Genomic DNA, 17,799 nt, shown 5'->3' with positions numbered 1-17,799 from the left:
GCCTCCTCCAGCTGTGTATGCCACTTCTGCAATCTAAACATTACTGTGCTCCTCACCATAGCACTCTGCAGAACGGTGTCACAGATTTTTATCTTGGAAGAACATGTTATTCTGGCAGCCAGATCCTTGGATGTAGATATTCAATCTAACATGTTGATCACACTTGGGAGAGTTGACCCTTCAGAGGAGCGTATCATCTCTATTGCCTCCCAGATTAGGGACCATAATCAAATCATGTCACATTTCGATTCTAATTTCAGGAAAAACATGCTTGAGAGTGCTATACAGTCAACACGAGTACATCTATGTTTGTGGATTGGACCATGATAAAGCAGAGAACTAGATAGGAAACCTAACCATGTCATTCTTCTGTTACATAGATATGTTATAGTACACCCAATTTTTCACATTCACACACCAGTTTGTTTGGGGGAGTGTGCCAGAGAATTATTTTGAGTAACAAGCTTCCCTTCTAAGTTGTTCTGATATATATTTATCTTGCATTTGGCAAATTGTGCTTTTTAACACCAGGTTAAGAAAACAACAGAGGCTACCCTGCAGACAATACAAGATATGGTCACCATTGAAGACTATGATGTGTCAGAGTGTTTCCAGCACAGTCGCTCAACAGAGTCTGTGAAGTCAACAGTCTCCGAGACATACCTGAGTAAGCCTAGCATTGCAAAAAGAAGAGCTAACCAGCAGGAAACGGAGCAATTCTATTTCATGGTATGTTGGTTGCTTCCTCATTCTTGTGATACAGACCAAACACCTGAAGTAAACATTATGCAGAAGTTCCTGGAATTTATGTGCCGTATGTAGTAATAGATTGATCTGCATCTCTACAGAAATTCAGAGAATATCTGGAAGGTAGTAATCTCATCACAAAACTTCAAGCAAAACATGACTTGCTGCAGAGGACACTCGGAGAAGGTAAATATCACACAAACTGAAAAGTGATTCCAGACTATACAATGAACCCACTGAAATGCCAAAGGTATGCAGGAAAAAAATGACAGAACTTAAAGCTTAATTGTCCAGTAAGCATAGATTTGATTTTTACCAGTCATAGTTTTGGTGCAGTGGTGAGAGTACACACTATAAAATGATTTTATTTCTTCAACAGATATTTATTTCTGCTGCGCAGATGTTTAGACAAGTGACTATATTTGGAATGGAACTGTTGAATGAAAAATCTCATGTCTGAAAGGAGAGCTGACACAGTCAGTGCAGGGTGATTTAAGACCTGTGACAAATGTACTGTTTCTACTTCCTAACAATTTCCGTTGACTTGAGGTTTTTTTAAGAGTTGGGGGAGAGTGGTATTTTTTCAAGCATGCAAAATTATCCAGGATGCATCTCTTACAATGGACTCACTGGCACAATATTTCTGACACATGGACGTGAATGTCCTTCTTGCAGCCTAACAACTCAATGGAGCATTTATGAAAGGTAAAAGGTGAAATCCTGACCTCACTAATGTCAGTAGTGAGACTCTTATAGACTTAATTTAATGTTGGGTTCCTAAAAAGTATTTGTGTATTGTGAACTGGAATGAATGAAAACTTAATGAATAGCTCTATACCTATTAATTATCATTATTGCATATAAAATTATTGCATTACAAATTATGGTAGCAGAGAATTACCCATTGTCCTGAACACTCTCCACATGTGTCTTAAAATATAAAAATGTGTCTTAAAATATAAACCAAGTCAGCAGATGTCCATGATCAAATGAAGTAAAGCTGAATTAGGGCAGTAATGAATCAGGCACTATGCACAGTTCCAGCCCACCTCTTACCAGCCCTCCCAACAGGCACTTCCTCATGGACCAAAGGGAAAAGGAGAATCACACTGCAAGCCTTGAGGACTAGCCACACAGAGTGTTACAGACACGAGAGGAAGTGAATTACACCGCAAAGAGTAAAAATCCTCTCCTGAAGGTTAAAGACTATAATTCAAAGTTCAGACTCAAGAAAGGAAACTTGTTCTCTAAAGAGTGTCTCTAAAGGATTTGTCAATTTATTTTCTTTTTACTGCCAAAAATCTGCTGTTAATAAGATCTCTTCTTGCTTTTGATACAAAAGCCCAGATCCACAAATCCAGTTGTGAAGGTGCCTAAAGAGCTATTAATTTTTCAGTGGCTATGACCCAAACAAAGCCCCAGTCCAGGCAGTGACTGAGGCTGGGGGTAGGAAATAAACAGCATTTTCTTGCAAGGCCGGACTGTAGAAGATGGTAGGGGTTTTTAGACAACTAACTACATTATGTTCTTTCTTGTGGAAGTTTTCATTTAATAAGATTTTTTTTTTTAATGCAGTTTATTCACACAAAACAATGTGCAGCTGATGTTAGTCGAAAAAGAGGAAAATTTTCCTCCAAAGGCTAACAGAAAATGTATTTGGAAGAATAAAGTGCATGTTTGTTATTTGAAAGCCCAGTAAAATGCATGATCGTTTACTGAAGGGAGAAAGATAAAAGGCAACAGAATCTGTTGCCTAATGCATGTTGGAAAGAAATAAGGAAAGGACTGTACGAAAGGAAATCCAAAGAAAAACTTCTCAGCAGGGTGACCTAAGTGATAAATTGCCGTCAGGCTCTGGGCCGTTCTGCCGTGCTCAGGCATGCTTGGACTGTTCTGTTTGAAGAGTTCCCTTCGACCCACCAGCTGTAACCCCAAGTAGTTAGTCTGTGTTGCCCACAGTGTTTTTGCACATAGTTGTTGCATCATCATAGCATAGCACGTACAAATAGTACCCCAAATGTATACATCTGCATTCAAAGCTGATACTTGGAGAAAAAGCCATCATTCTTACAGGTTAAAAAGTTCAGGTACCCCCTTCTGTTGACGCATGTCCTGCATTACAATGCACATGCCTGGGAAGGAGGACCTGGATTCTGTACATTTCTTGAATGAAGATGGCTGAAAGGGTAGAATTACAGTGGCATTAAGAACATTACTTCTGTAGCTAGTATAGAAATGAAGTTGTAGGAAGTGAACTGCTCCCCTGCTCCACTCAAACTCCCTTTTCTGGAAACTTTCATGTCAGCAAGACAGCAGACAAGTAACACATTAAGTTACTTGTATTAAGTAAAGCGGCGGAGAATAGTGGGGAGAGGATTGTCTGAACTGCAAGTTTTCCTTTCGCACCCTCTCTCGCTTTTATTCAGACCTGTACAGTGTAAGGATGTAGGCTCAATAAATCCAGATTCCAGTCTGGTGTCCACAACATTGACAGCACTTGGCTTCTGTTCCAGTTCATCACCTGCCTACTACAGTCTGTTGCTGTTTATGGACACAGCAGATACATATTCATGATCTGCACAAGGGAGATAGATGAAGTGCTCTGTGCTGAGTCTGCATCTACAAATTTGGAAAAGTAAATGAGAAATACTTAAATGAAATTGATACTAAACATAGGAAGCACACTGATACTCATAGTAATTCTGACCCAAGGCTCATGTATTGAATGAACAAATGAACAAAGCAAAGGGATATGCAAGAAAGAGAATAAGCAGCTGTAAAAGAAATTGCCCCTGTGTCCTAGGTAGTTTTTGCCCTAATCTGTTAGATATCAGAGATGTGTTTAAAATCCCCCAGACTCCGGATTTGTAACATCTTCTGTTTTACTAGCATTTATTATTGGGGTTCTTAGTCTCAATGAACTTCCCTTGGTTACAAGATTAGAGAGAAGTCCCTGGCTTACCCTTTTTCTGTCATAGGTTATTTTTCGTACTCTTCTTCCATCCCTCTTTTTCACCTCTCTAAAATAGATGCCAACAATCTTTACATGTCTTATTAATGCCAGAGATTTTTCCCAGAACTTATTCTTTGTGCCACCTTCTGTGGATCCTCACTCTTCTGGTACTGCAAAATATATGTTCAGATTAGGGTTTTCAGTACTGTGCAGTATTTCAGGTGCACCTGGACATTGCCACATAATATTATGTTTTGCATATCACTGTTTTTTGTTCTTTCTGCAGTCTGACAAGCTTTTTTGGTGTCACTTTCGAACTGAGCGGTGTACTTAGACCTAGCCCAAGTGATGTTCAGAGTGATTTTCAGAGTCAGTGTAATTATCTGTAGTTCTATTAGCTGCATAGATGTTTATTTCTTTCCTAGTATCTTACTTGAACCTGTTAATACTGAATTTCATTTGCCATTATGTGTCTTGTTCCTTAACATGGTTAAACCTCTCTGAAGGGCTTCACAGTTTTGTCAGGACTTGATCCAAAAGTATTTCAGTCATCTGCACAGTATTCTGCCTCCTTAGCTGCTGTGATCTCCCCAAGACATTAGTAAATGTATTATGTATTACGTAAATGGTCCTAATGGGAAGGCTTGAGTAAATGACTGTTACACTTTTGTCATGATGAAAAAAGACCATTTAATTCCACTCGGTTTCCCTTTTCTTGATTAGTTTTTGATCAATGAGAATATTTTGCCACTCAATCCATGGCTGTTTAGTTGCTTTAGTCGCCTCTTGTGAAGAAACTTATCAGGGGCCCTTGAAAGTCTAAGTAAATTAATTCAACTGATTCTCCTTTATGCAGTATTTTACTGACATGTTCAAAGAATTCTAATAAATTAATAGGGCACAATCTCCCTTTGGGAAAACTAGGCTGATTGGAACTTATCATACCATGACCTTCCTACTGTTTCATTATTTTGCTTTTCATTATCATGAGTTGACACGATGCACATGCCTAACTTACTGGTCTGTTGTTCTGCAAAGGTTACCCAGGAACCTTTCTGGAATATGGTATTTGCTTCTTTACAATTCTCTGTAGTTCTCTGTGGTGTTTCCCAGTGGTAGTGTTGTATTTTTTTCCTGCAATACACAGACAAAAGAGAGAAAGGAGTCTTTCAACAGCGAGCCATTGGTGTCTAGAGCTCTGTATTTTCTGCACTGAACAGGTTTAGGCATGAGGGGAGATGTAATCTAATCTTGGCACAGCTCTATTTCCATACTGATTTAGCCACTAAAACACAACAGTGTTTTATGAGCACAAACAGTAGACATTGTTTGGAGTTTTACTTCAAATTATTTACAGTATCAAGTGACTCTTTAATCTATGGGCAGACTTCTTAAAAGTTGTTCCATAACATGGGTTGTGTCTGTATTTTAAATGTAACTGCGGAGATGGTAGATAACTGCACTGCCCTGTTTGTTGTATAATTGTATATCTTTTGCTGGTAACATGAAAGTTAGGGTTAAAAGTAATTTGCCAAGCGTAATTTATATACAAAAAAATGTACCTAAAACCTACAAATGATTGTTTCCTGTTTATTGAACTTTTCTAGGTCACAGGGCTGAATACATGACAACAAGGTAAGATATTTTTATTTGACTTGATTTAGAATTACAAATGTAATAAAATCTTAGGAATTACAAATTTTAGAACAAGTTCATAAGGGTATATAACATTGCTGCTGTTGCTGCTGTTACATAAATTGTGTACAGGCCCTGTGTGTTTTCACATTGAGCATTTCTGTTTCTGCATGCTGATGGGTAAAGGACCAGACTGTTCATCTTCTTCATTCTTGTGAGCTTCCTAGGCCACCATCAAGGGTGGGACAAGCTGGGAGATCCTTAAAAATATTTGTGAATCACACATCAAATTTGGAAGTTGCAGGGGGCTTTTTGGTGCTAGAAAAGAAATATTTTTCAGCTGCTAGAGATACCTTGCCTCTCATGGTTTGTAATTCACTTGGTCAGGATACACAGTTCAGAAGAACCTGATACAGAGATGAATTTAGAGGATAGGCTGCATCTTTGATAACCTAGATCTGGACAGGAATACCTGCCTCCCCCAGCATCCATGTGTTTGATACTTAAATGGGTCTATATATTCACAGAAGAGAAGGGATACAGTGTTAGATCTCCCTGCTTTGTGCAGCACATACTTTTTCAGTTGTGTAATGCCACAGCAGGGACGCTGCCTCCAGACATAAACACAGGCAAGTGCTGCAGCCCCCAGGGTATCAGACTGGGGGGGGCAACAGCAACTGTTTGGATTTGCAGCTGCCACTTGTGTTTATCACTGCTACTGGCACCACCCTTCCCATCCTGGTGACAGCAGGAACATCCAGCCCAGCTTTCCTGGTCTCACTCTTCCCTTCCCTTTCCATGCAATACATCCTTGCTCAATGCCTTCTCTTTCTCCTTTTTGCTTCCTGGACAGGAATGGCCTTGCCACCACCCCTCATCTTTGAATTAAATAAAAAAAAAAAAACCAAACAAAAAGAGCCTTGCCCTCCCAGCTAAGAAGTTTGGATCCGGCTTTGGCTCTGCCTTTGCTGGACCACTTGGTTTTGTATAATTTCTTCTGCCTGGCCCCCATATTCCTGGGGACATCTCTACAGACTTCAGACCAGTCTTTCTCCCACCACTCCATGGTCCATTTTAGCTCTGTAAAGTTGGACTTCTTCACCTTCTTTCCTTACACAACCCCAGTTGAAAAGCGGTAACAAATCAGTACATTCTTCCCAATTGCGGACATTAATTCGGAGATGTGTGCCTTTAACTTTAACTCTGCCCCCCGATGCTACCAGGAATGCATGGAAGTCAGCAAGTTTATGTCTAATGAGGAAAACGTTCTTTCTCCAAAGCAGGTGACTCAACAGGCTCACATCATCCTAAATTCCCTGCTGTGTAAGCAGCTGAAAGAAAGAAGGTGATGGATTTAGGCAATGATTTTACCTTAGTAAAGTGGGGGAGCAGCTTGAAGCCATCTTACCTCCTATCTTCTCACAGCCGGTCACTTAGAGAAGGCAACTCTGAGGGAGTAGGGCCTGCCCATCCGTTCCTCAGCACTAGTTCCCCTGCTCTGGTTGGGACCTGCCTGTTGCCCCAAGGTTCAGTTAAGTTTCCAGACTGTAAGACATGCAAACAGAAATGTTCTTTAAGGTCAAAGTTAAATTGTAGAAGGGAAGAGGATATCTTTAAAGATGAGTTTAAAATAGCAGGTAGTACCCAAACAGACCAAAGTCCCACCACTTAATGTTTTATGCATTATTGTTCCTCACTGTTTCCCCCAAAAGATTTGATTTTTTGCTAATTCCTGAAAAACCTATAGAAGCATTGGACTGCTGGTGCAGGGGAACTAGGGAAGCTGTTGGCATGTAGCGTGCCCTGACATTCACAAAACGTGACCTAGAGAACAATACTTATTTCCTGTAATCCCTTTCAGTTGTAGTCATCACATGTGTAACACACTAGGTAAACATTTTGCAGACCAAAGTTTTGTCTATTCTTCCTTTTCTTTTTTTGTGTTATGCTGCTATTGTTTATTTGTTTCAAGTTGATGATATTCTTTTAATTCCTTTAGCTAATTTGCAAGGTGTTTCTTTTCTTGTGTGAAGATGTTGATGGTTGGATGTGGAAGGCTAAAGCTGTTTAACCTTCCTGGCTTTAGTTGAAAATGCAGATGGTTTGGTTTTGAAGCATCTTAGGAGTGTGCTGAGCAGCTTTAATTTGCATTTGAAGCTTCTCCAGCATGAAGCAACTTTTCTGCTTGATAAGAGGTGCTTCAAGTGGCCTGTGTTCTGCCGCGGCTGGCAGGATGAATTCCAGTGGTTGCTGCACATTTCATGCATGACCGCAACAAAAAAGGCCATTCTGATTGTGCAGTGTTTGGAATAAATGTATATGGTAAAACTGCAAAGCAGGTATTCATAAAGAATGTCAATATTTATCCATAAGTAATGCATTTTTAATGGGGGAGTTCTCCACTCTTTAATCACTGTGACACTTAAATTTGATGGAAAGTCTTTATTTGATAAGTACTGTGTTTATTTCTCCCTTTACAATGTTCTGTTGTTTTGCCATGAGCTTACAGACATTTCATTTTATTGTGTGACTGAATTCTACCTTGCTCAGTAATCATATTCCCTTCCCTTAGGCCTCCAAATCTTCCCCCTAAGCCCCAGAAACACAGGAAGCCCAGACCCCGATCACAGTATAGTGCTAAGTTGTTTAATGGTGATTTGGAGTCATTCATCAAGGTACTGGCACCAGCCACCCCAGTGGCTGATCTCAACACTTCTTACTATAATGGTCACCACCTCACGTGAGCTGAGGCAGATCATTATGTTTAAGTCTGTCCTGGGGCTCTTTTCTTTTCCGGTTGATCAATATAATACTTCCTGAAGTCAGAGGGAAGGAGGGGGATTCATTTCTCACGTTAGCCTCCCTACGATTTTGTTAATCAAGTAGGGATAGTATTGGCAGCCTGGTTTGATTAGGAAACTTAGCATCATGTAGAAGATAGGATGTAGCGGTGCATCCCCCAACTTAGCACAATTTCCTGCTTGCCATTTTCATTACATTCAGTATTCAAAGTCTGTGGAGTAGAGCAGTATTACCCTGGGTTTGATATCCAGCTTTTGATTTCCTATGACTTTAGGAATTTATTATATTGTGTGAAATTGTGATCACCGCTACTCTGGATCTTGTATCTTTGCTGTATTTACTATCTTCTTCTTTCTCATACCTTTATTTCTAATAATGCTTCTAGCCGAGGCCGAAGGAACTCTCACACGAGACATCAGGTATAGTTCTGGTGACAAGAGAACCATATCCGCCTCACTCTCGGGTTGCATTCACGCCTGGCTCAAAATTAGTTCTTTCAAAGACCTGGAGGGAGAAGTTTGCATTAAGAAATGAGTGTACGAGTACAGCAGGCAAAACTGAACGACAGCACAACTCTGGAGTGATTGTAGTCTTAAATGATGGATATTTCCTTATTCATTAAAAAGCACCTGCCCATCATAGTCAATTAGCGCCTCTGGACACTAGCTGACAGAGCTAAGGGAAAGAAATCTTCAAAAAAATATGTAACGATACATTTATAAACACAGTGAATGAAATTCCTGACTGCAAGCTCTGTGAACTGGGTTTGAATGTTACAGGGATTTTTTTTTCTTCCTGTGCAACATAGCTAGTGGCAAATATTTTGCAGAACAAATTCTGTGTTCCGTGGCACCATACCAGTTTAGCTGTCTTTGAATCAAGCTTTCAGCCACCCTCAGTACAACAATAGGGAAAACTATTATTATTATGCAGGTGGTGCTGTGAGGTGCAAAGGCTTTCAGGAAATCATCACAGGATGCGAGAGATGAATATCATGAACAGTTTCTTGCTCAAGGATGGAAGTAAGCAAAGAAGCAGAAACTCCCACAACAAAAAGCCCCTGGATTAGCGAAGCATAGAGCAAATCAGGAGAAATGGTACCCCATCATTTTCCCTCACAGAGAAGAGGTGTTATGCTACATGGCAGTGTGGGTGACAGGGCTTACTTGCAAGTGGAGAGTGCTACATGGTTAGTCTTTCAAAAGGAAAGAGGAAAAGAAAGCTGGTAGCCTTATGACAGATTTGCCAGTGTGGGAGCTAACCTAGGAAAGCATCCCTGCCCAAAGACCATGTCATTCCTGATAGGGATGAGTCATTTTGACAGGCACAAAAGGATTACAGCTAGTGAAATACAGTATCGCACCAAATTGCTTTTTGTTACATTTTTGCATCATAAGAAATGATAATTAGTCCCAACCATACATTCACTGACTACACACATCAGATTAAATTCACAGCAGCGGTAGGGTCACTGTTCTTGACATTTCACCAACACAGATTGTTACTTCAAATGATTTTCCTGTCATTAGATCTAAAATCCAAAGCTGTAAGTTTTCAGGGAATTACTTAACTACAAAGTTGTGCATGGTTCTGAACAGATTCTCCAAAACCAGGTATGAAAGTAATATTTTTTTTTTGTAATTTCTTACTGCAAACACTATCTTTTCCGAGGCTTTACGTTCTTTGCATGAACCAGTGTACTAACAGGAGATACGGGTGCATGTTGTGCATGTTTTCTAATACTCTGCTTTTTTGGAGAGCCAGGCTGCTCAATGGTGGTGAAGATGACAGTATTCCTGGGTTTAGCAACTGACCTGTTCCACGGGGGGTTTTTTATTCAGCTGTTACTGAATCATGACACTGCTCATCCAGACATTACTGGTTCTTGGCTAGCCAGTCTTTGCTAGGTTTTAAATTAAAAGGCAAACAAGCCACAATTTAAATACCATAATTAGCGGTACAGTCTTTTGTAAGCCCCACTGAAGCAACATGGAGTACACAAAAGATCAGGGGTTAGGTTATCTCAGGAAGTGCATTGTTTCATTGCTTCACTGTGTGTTATTTTTCAAACTTTTTTTAGTAGTTGGCTTTTCTTCTACTTGGGCTTAATTCATAAACTTCCCATTAGTGCAATTTAGCATGAAAATGAAGGACTAGTTTGTAAGAGGAAATGTGTATTCTGAGTTACAGGGTGCTTTTGAATTCATGGTTTTGTAATACAGACTGGTTTTATATTAAACTTTTAAATGAATTAGTCAATTCTCTGAGCGCTTACATATTTGAAATTCATTTGGAAAGAAAAATAGCTTCCAAGACAAGAATTTCAAAGGTACCTATTATTTAGTAATTTTTCCAGCATAAGCACTAACTTTTCTAAATAATTTTTAATCATATGATTTGTGTCTTTAATAGATATTTGATGACTTGTAGTCATTAATGTGCTTGGTGTAAAACATCCATTTTTTAAAGTGCCAAAACACACAGACAAAGGACTGTGACGGTTCTTTTGGAAAATCAGCAGTCTAAAAGAAAAAGACTCACTGAAAATTAGTGTATAGTCATCTTCCCCCCCTCCCATCGCAAGCATTTTTTCTTGTTTATTAAAACACCTCTAGTTAACTGAAGATGTAGCTATAGACCTGCTGCTGTATCGTGGCTGTGACCAGGAGCTTTGATTCCTGAGCTCTGCCAGTTGCAGGCGGGGAAGTGCAGGCTGTGACCTCCCTTTCCCAATACCTTTGTGCCTACAGAAGAGGCAGCTGAACCACATGCTCAGCTCAAAGTGGCTGCAGTTCACCACCCGGTGTATTACCAGCTAGTTAGAGCAGCCTGCAACAACGTGCCAGGCCATCATCTGCCCTATGTTAGGACACGCAAATCAGCAGAGCGCGTAGGAGTGCTCTCAGGTCAGGAGGGAGACACCTGGTACCCCATGCAATGGCATTTGGTGGCTCTTCTCCAAGAACATATCTGATAGTCCAGCAGGTCTAGAAAAGGCCTTGTCAACTGTTTGTGATCAACATTTTTTACCAAAAAAAAAAAAAAGCACCTCAAGGAATTAGGTCCTGTGTAATTAGGTCCATGTAGGATTTTCTCCACCAGGAAAAGAAAGGTAAGTTAAATGGATGCAGAGGGATCATCTTCATCATTAATTATTATTCTTAATAATAAACTTTTTAAAAGGCAAATTCACTGCTTTAACTCATTTTGCTTCAAAAATCTAAAACACATGCATGAGCTTAGATGTCACATACAGTGTTAGCCAGATACAGTGGCAGAGGTAGAGAATGAAGTCTCTGAATTTCCCAATTCAATGATTTTAATGAAGAACTGTAATCCTTTCTCTTCACCTGTTCCTTTCCCTCCCTCCCTAAATGGGAAGAGAACTCTGTTAGAAATGATATTTTTTCTTATGTGTTTTTTTGCCAGCACTGTATGTCCATCTGGATTGACCAAGAAAATGCATTTTCACATTCAGCCCAGAGTAGGGAGGTTTCCCCTTTCTGATCTGCAGTTCACTCTTTGTGCTCGTGTTTTTCTAGGATTCAGGACAAGTCATTCCTCTCATCGTGGAAAGCTGTATCAGATTTATCAATTTATATGGTAAGCTCTGAAACATACTATGTCATTTCATTATTGCCCTTTTTTGTGTGTCTTTTGCACAATTCATTTACCATCACAGCTTTGTTTTTAAAATAGAGATTAAAAGTATTCTAAAAACTAGATTCATTTCTCACCACTGTCTCCCATCTTTGCTGCAGGTCTTCAGCATCAGGGAATTTTTAGAGTGTCTGGTTCCCAGGTGGAAGTCAATGATATTAAAAATTCATTTGAGAGAGGTAATTGCATTTTCATTTATTTGAGCACCTTAACATCTGACATTTAAAAATCTTTTAAATTCTAATTACTTTCTTGGCTGTTTAAGCAGTTTGTATGCACTTTGTGTACTGCACCTAAAACTTTGCACCATCATATGCTTAAAGATGAAGTATAATTATGACATGTACATGTTTTTCCCCTGTTATGTCCTAGGAGCTTGAGGTTGTTTTTCATTTTGTTTAGACGAGGCATATGACTCTTGAATCAACTATAAACTTTAGTCTTTTGTTAATGATAAACTGCAAATAATAGTTTGTCTCTATTTTATTTTAAAGATCCTCAGAAAGGAAAGATTGTGGTTTTTAATTAGATTCAAGAGACTACTTAACGCAATTTGAGAACCCCGTTACTTGATGTTCTGAAATACAAGTGCTCAACTTTCTGGTCCCTCTGCCAAAGTGGCATCACGATCAATGAGAATACAGGCTGTGACAGGGTCGTTCCATTTTCAACCACTGTTTTCATTCCCAAAGGAAACGTCAGCCCCAGAGGAGGAATTATGGGAAAGATACCAGGAAGTGAAAATGGCTTTTTAAACATGAGTGACTTGCAACACCCAGCCTAGGATTGCTCTGCTAGGGAAGACAGGATCCAGCAATCCCCTAATTGTGTTAAAACTATAACTAGTTACAATTTTTTTTAAATCTTACATTCTCTTTTCTTGGGTCTTAGAAGCTGTTTTTTTAATTTCCAGAAAAACCTTTTGCGGATCATCTGCTAATGAGAAAACCCTTGGAGCAATAAGTCTTGTGACTAAAAGCATGAAAAAATATGCACAGTATTTTTCTGCCCAGAATTAGTTATATATCTTGTTAAACCTGATATTGTCTTTGACAAGATATGTGAAGCAGCTGTTTTTACATGCTAAGTGAAGCCACATTCATCTATTCTCAAGCTTTTAAATCTGTCTTATTGTTAAGTGCCTCTCCTAGGTAGTGTTATTCTGGAAGATACATACATTTTAAAGTGTTTCAAAATAAAGATTAAGTCTTTAAAATTACACATAGTTCAATCATGGCTGAGGTTTCAGTTAGGGTTTCAGTTCCTATACAGTGTTTTCACAGAATGGTTGCACATATTCCTGAATGTTTTAATTTTTCAGAATGAAGACAGATTTCCAATTCAAAGAGTTATCTAACTCAATTTGCTTTATGTAAGCTCCCAAAGAATAGTCTGAGAAACCCTATTCAATTAAGAACATTTGGCTTTTTTATTTTACTAACTGTAAATCACAGCATGTCCATAAATACCTAGTTGGAAGTTCAGGACCTAAGAGATCACTAGGTTATGTAATTTAAAGGAAGCTTTATTTAGGCTGCCGGTTTTAGTTTAATCATAGCCTGGGCTTTCTAAATCAGTGTTTATTATCTTACTTGAATGCTTGCATTGCCACCTCCCACACACTAAAACCAAAAAACTCCAAAAACGTCGGTGACTTATAAAAATGTTGCATGCAAGAATGCTCCTGCATGTGTGTTTCATTCACTTTATTTACTTTTTAAGGTGAAAATCCTTTGGCAGATGACCAAAGTAACCATGACATTAACTCAGTTGCTGGAGTACTGAAGCTCTATTTCCGAGGGCTGGAAAATCCTGTCTTTCCTAAGGAAAGATTTAATGATCTTATTTCTTGTATCAGTAAGTAGAAATCTCTGTTTCTTTCTCAATAGAATTTTACTTTCATATATGCAGTAGTGGTGTGAAAAAAGAGCTAACTTCACAGATTTTTCTGAGACAATTTGTTTGCCATCTGTAACAGTCTGGGTCAGTTATTAGTCATGCTCGCAGCTGTGGTTGTTCCCTTTTTCCCATGGGATTAATGTACAGTACAACTCTTTGTTTAATAGGGCAGGAAGAATATCTTTGGTATACAAGAGATAGTTAAATTTAAACGCATTATTATTTTCCTCTGTGCACTGGGGCAGACAGAAGGGGATGAAGTCATGACCGTGCAAACAGAGTACGTTACTTTCCACAAAGGTTTTCATGCCCTGCAGCTTGGAGTCAGCACTGGTGAATAAGTAGCTAACTGCTCGACATTGTGTGGTTCTGGACCTTTATTGTGCTCAGCTTAAAACCTCTGATCCAACCAGCAGGAAAACCCTTCAGTGCAGGAACGGAGGGGAGCAGCTGAGTGTTGTCTGTGGAAGAGCCTGGTCTGCCTTCCAACACACAAGTTGTAATGGGATGCCTTGGAGGAGCATTGCATGGGTCTGTGCACTGCTGATGTTCGTAGCCGGACACAGAGAGGTTGTAGTAATTTAGGAAGTTCTCGGTGGATGAGTGAATTGCTCTGGCATGCACAAAACCTCTTCCAGTTCACAGATCCCTGCAGATGTTGAGAAGGGGTGAGGCCGAGCCAACCATCAGTAGGCTTACTGTTCCCTGTGGGTCCATTAGAAGTGGTCAGAGGTGCTAGCTTTGTGGAAGAATTTCCTCCTTTCAGCCCTTCCTTTATAACTTGCCCGCTTCAGCCAAATGGAGAAAGAGCCAGTTTCACAGGTAACAAGGGCCAGTCCTTTGGGATATTAATTAGGGCAGGCTGTCTCCAAACTGTGTTATTTTGGCAAAGGGGTCTCAACCCAGCAGGCGGGACCGCAGATCAATGTGTGCACAGTGTCCTGGGCTGGCCATCAGATGGGCTTTTCTGCTCCCTGCTGGGGGAACCCAACATGTGTGGTTTCCTTCCCACGTAGGGAGGATTGCAGTAATTCAGCCTGGATTTAATACACGGATCGCTGTGATCAGGTCTATGTGCAATATTTGGTGTTTCAATTTTTGCAGGATTTTCTGCAGCTGTTGCTATTGGCAGACTCAGTGGAGTCCTGAAGGACCTCAAAACTGCAGTTTAACAGTCTGATCCCTGATGCTGAGGAGGACACTGTCTCTTCAGGAAGCATAGTCATGGTTCTGCCTGAGTTCAGCTGTAGCTAACTGCGTTGCCACAGCCCAGAAAATGTCTGCAAGTCGTAGAAATTGAAATCTAAAAAGGGATCATTTTGACTGAGTGATTTTCTGCATGACAGGGATGATGGAACTTTACCTAATAATCCTACGCTGATTTCCATAACTTCTGGGTGAATTAAAGCATGTCTGCTGGAAAAAATTATTGATTTAATGGCTTTAGCTGACAGAAAATCTACCACATTCTTGGATAAGCTGTTCAAATGATTAATCACTTTCATCGTTAAACATTTGCACCAGATTTCCTTTTCAAAATTTCTGCTGTCAGATTCTGCCCATTGGATCTCTTTATGACTTTATTATTTTGGCTAAGCATTCAGAAAAGTATAAATGGTGGTTCTTGTATGTGGAGATGGTATTGCACTCCGCGGTGTTGAAGAGCTTTAAATAGAATTGTAAAATACCAAGAATGAGTATTCAGCTTACAGAGATTATACAAGTGAGTGGTTAGGAGATGCAAAAATATTTGCCCAAAACAACCTTTTAAATGTGTTCCAAGAAGTGGAACCTGGATGATTTCAAAGAGTTTCCGCTCACCATTGAACCTTCTGAAGACAGGATGGGGTATTTGGAAGGAGGGGTAGAAGTTCAATGGACTGAGTATGTGCACATGGCACCTGCGCAGGCAGGAGAGATTCACCAACCTCTCAGAGCATCACTGTCTGAGAGGGATCCAGTTCAGTTATCCCAAAATGCTCTTTTGTTATTAAGAACTTCAAGAAAAATGGCAATGAATACTAGATCCCTAGCGTTAGGCCTTGGTTTCCTTAGAGGATGTCCAACTATTGCGTGTTCAAGGCAGGCAGCGGATTATTTTCTTGTGAAAGAGTTGACAACCTTTTTTTTAAATAATAGTATCCTCCAGCAGAGCTGAAATCAGTAACAACCAATAGCCTGGAACAAAGTCACTGCTCTTCACAGCCACATTTTAAAATGGGACAGTTATTGGGAAAGAAGTGTTGCCATCTGATCCTGGTTTAGACTGGCTGTTCTCTGAGGCTGTCATAAGTCTGGATTATCATCTGTACAACAGCTTGTCAAAACGATGTGTAATGACTGAGTAGTTCTGCTAGGTTTGACTTCTGCTATTGCTGTTACAGAAGAAAGCAGAGGATTTTGTTCCTGATAATGTGTTGTAAGAGTCCCGGATCTGTTTCTGGCAGGTTTTGGAGGAAGCCAGGGGAGGATGATTTTGTTGTTTGGTTTGGTTTCCACAAGGTTATTGTTAGGGGCACTCTGAAATGGCATGTCAGTGCCTTCCTTCAGCAGAGGAAGGAGAGGTAAGTTTGGAACATGGCAGGACAAAAGGGATTTTCTCTTTGAGCAGATTGGGGTGAGTTTACTTTGTGTTGTCACAGTGGGGGGTTTGAATGTGATGTGAGGAGAGAAAGAAACAGCTCCTATGCCTTGCACCCACAGCCAGCCCCAGAACCGCACGCTGGGAACAGTGGGCTGTGCGTCTGCATCTTCTGATTATCTGAGAAGCCTGAGGTGGAGTGTTTTTACACCTGTGTACCTAGTCTATGTGCTTTGTTAAGTGGTCCACCACTTCCAGGGAATAAGATGCTTTTTTAAAAAAAAAAAAAAACCAACAAGCATTTCAGACTATACTACCTGTCACGGTTTAGTTTAAATAGCACCTACGTGGCACGTACTATCAAAAACTGTCAGTCTCAAAGACCCTTTCCATTGCTATCTTTTAATCTTAATGCTTTGTATATCTTGCAAAAAGGAAGACAGTCTAGACAAGATTTTTCTCCCACTTCAGACTTTGAACCTGTCATAGTTACATTAGTTTCTTTTTCTGTACTCATGTGGCCTCACATATTAAGTATGTTGGTCTTCATGTTAATGGGAGGAGGGCCAGACTGCTTTTCCCCTATGAGAACACACGTTACTGTAACTTCTTTAGGTCACAATTGATATGTAAAGTCCAGAAAGCTTTCACATTTTTGAATAAGAGGGTTTAAACACTCTTAATTCATATTGGGTTCACTGTCTGATAAACAGTGAGGAAAGGAATAAACATTAAGTTGTTTTCAAATAGTTTTTCAAGATAAATGTCAGTGTGTTTTTTTTAATCGTTGGCAGAAATTGTTATAAAAGGGGGGAGGGAGAAAGCAAATTCATAAAGTTAATGTTCACATAAAACTGTAGAAGGGCAGAATGTCACACATTTTATATGGAAATGTAATGTTGCCAGTGAAAAACCCCTTGAAACTGACGTACTTAGTTATGGATGTCAAGCATAATTGAGGCTACAGCTGCAAAATGAACCTTTCCTCAGTACAGCCACTGAGGAATTCCTTTGCATTTATGCATATATTTGAAATGAAGTAGAGCATTGTGATTTAATGCTTTCCCTTTTGCAAATACAGTGGAAACAGTACAAAATGACTGTGACTTTTAGGGCAATTTGTATTAATTAGACTCATGAGAACAATGTTATTCTGTTTGGGCTTATGAACTGTTTTAGATAAAATTTGGGGCAAATCATGACTTCTCCAGAGCAAGCATAAAAGGTAGGACAGAACATGAAGAATCCATCTGATTATGGGCCATAATTCTGCATTCCCAACAAAAGGAGTGGCTACTATTGTTCCCAGCAGCACTCGGCAATCCGGGGGGTAAAATAAGGCGGGGGGAAGGGAGGAGAGTTGCACTGCACTTCTTTTCTGCCCCTTTGTAGAAACAAGTTGGGCCAAACACAAGCAAAATATTTGTAGTGGAAGTTACATGGAGGCAGAGGGTACTGAAGCAGTGCTTAGGGCTGGCCATAATTCACCTTCACTGCTGGGGGACTGCAGTTCCTCTCCTGG

At 39.9% G+C, this 17,799-nt stretch overlaps 1 protein-coding gene across 3 annotated transcripts in view; it reads left to right on the top strand.

Annotated features, from left to right (window-relative positions):
• The window catches only part of SRGAP1 (SLIT-ROBO Rho GTPase activating protein 1), a 146,926-nt gene that overhangs the window by 106,462 nt on the left and 22,665 nt on the right, over positions 1-17,799 (top strand). The window contains exons 9-15 of one of the 3 annotated variants that reach the window (XM_050892233.1): positions 532-729; positions 849-933; positions 5,308-5,335; positions 8,523-8,556; positions 11,680-11,740; positions 11,899-11,976; positions 13,520-13,654. In XM_050892233.1, coding sequence (XP_050748190.1) covers positions 532-729; positions 849-933; positions 5,308-5,335; positions 8,523-8,556; positions 11,680-11,740; positions 11,899-11,976; positions 13,520-13,654 — 619 coding nt within the window. Of the gene's footprint in view, positions 1-531; positions 730-848; positions 934-5,307; positions 5,336-7,907; positions 8,011-8,522; positions 8,557-11,679; positions 11,741-11,898; positions 11,977-13,519; positions 13,655-17,799 lie in introns of those variants that run through there. The other 2 variants (XM_050892226.1, XM_050892242.1) reach the window with 2 other exon arrangements.

The sequence above is a fragment of the Gymnogyps californianus genome, chromosome 1, assembly GCF_018139145.2.
Source record: "Gymnogyps californianus isolate 813 chromosome 1, ASM1813914v2, whole genome shotgun sequence".
Taxonomy (NCBI): Eukaryota; Metazoa; Chordata; class Aves; order Accipitriformes; family Cathartidae; genus Gymnogyps; species Gymnogyps californianus.
This window is presented reverse-complemented; position numbering and strand designations above follow the sequence as displayed.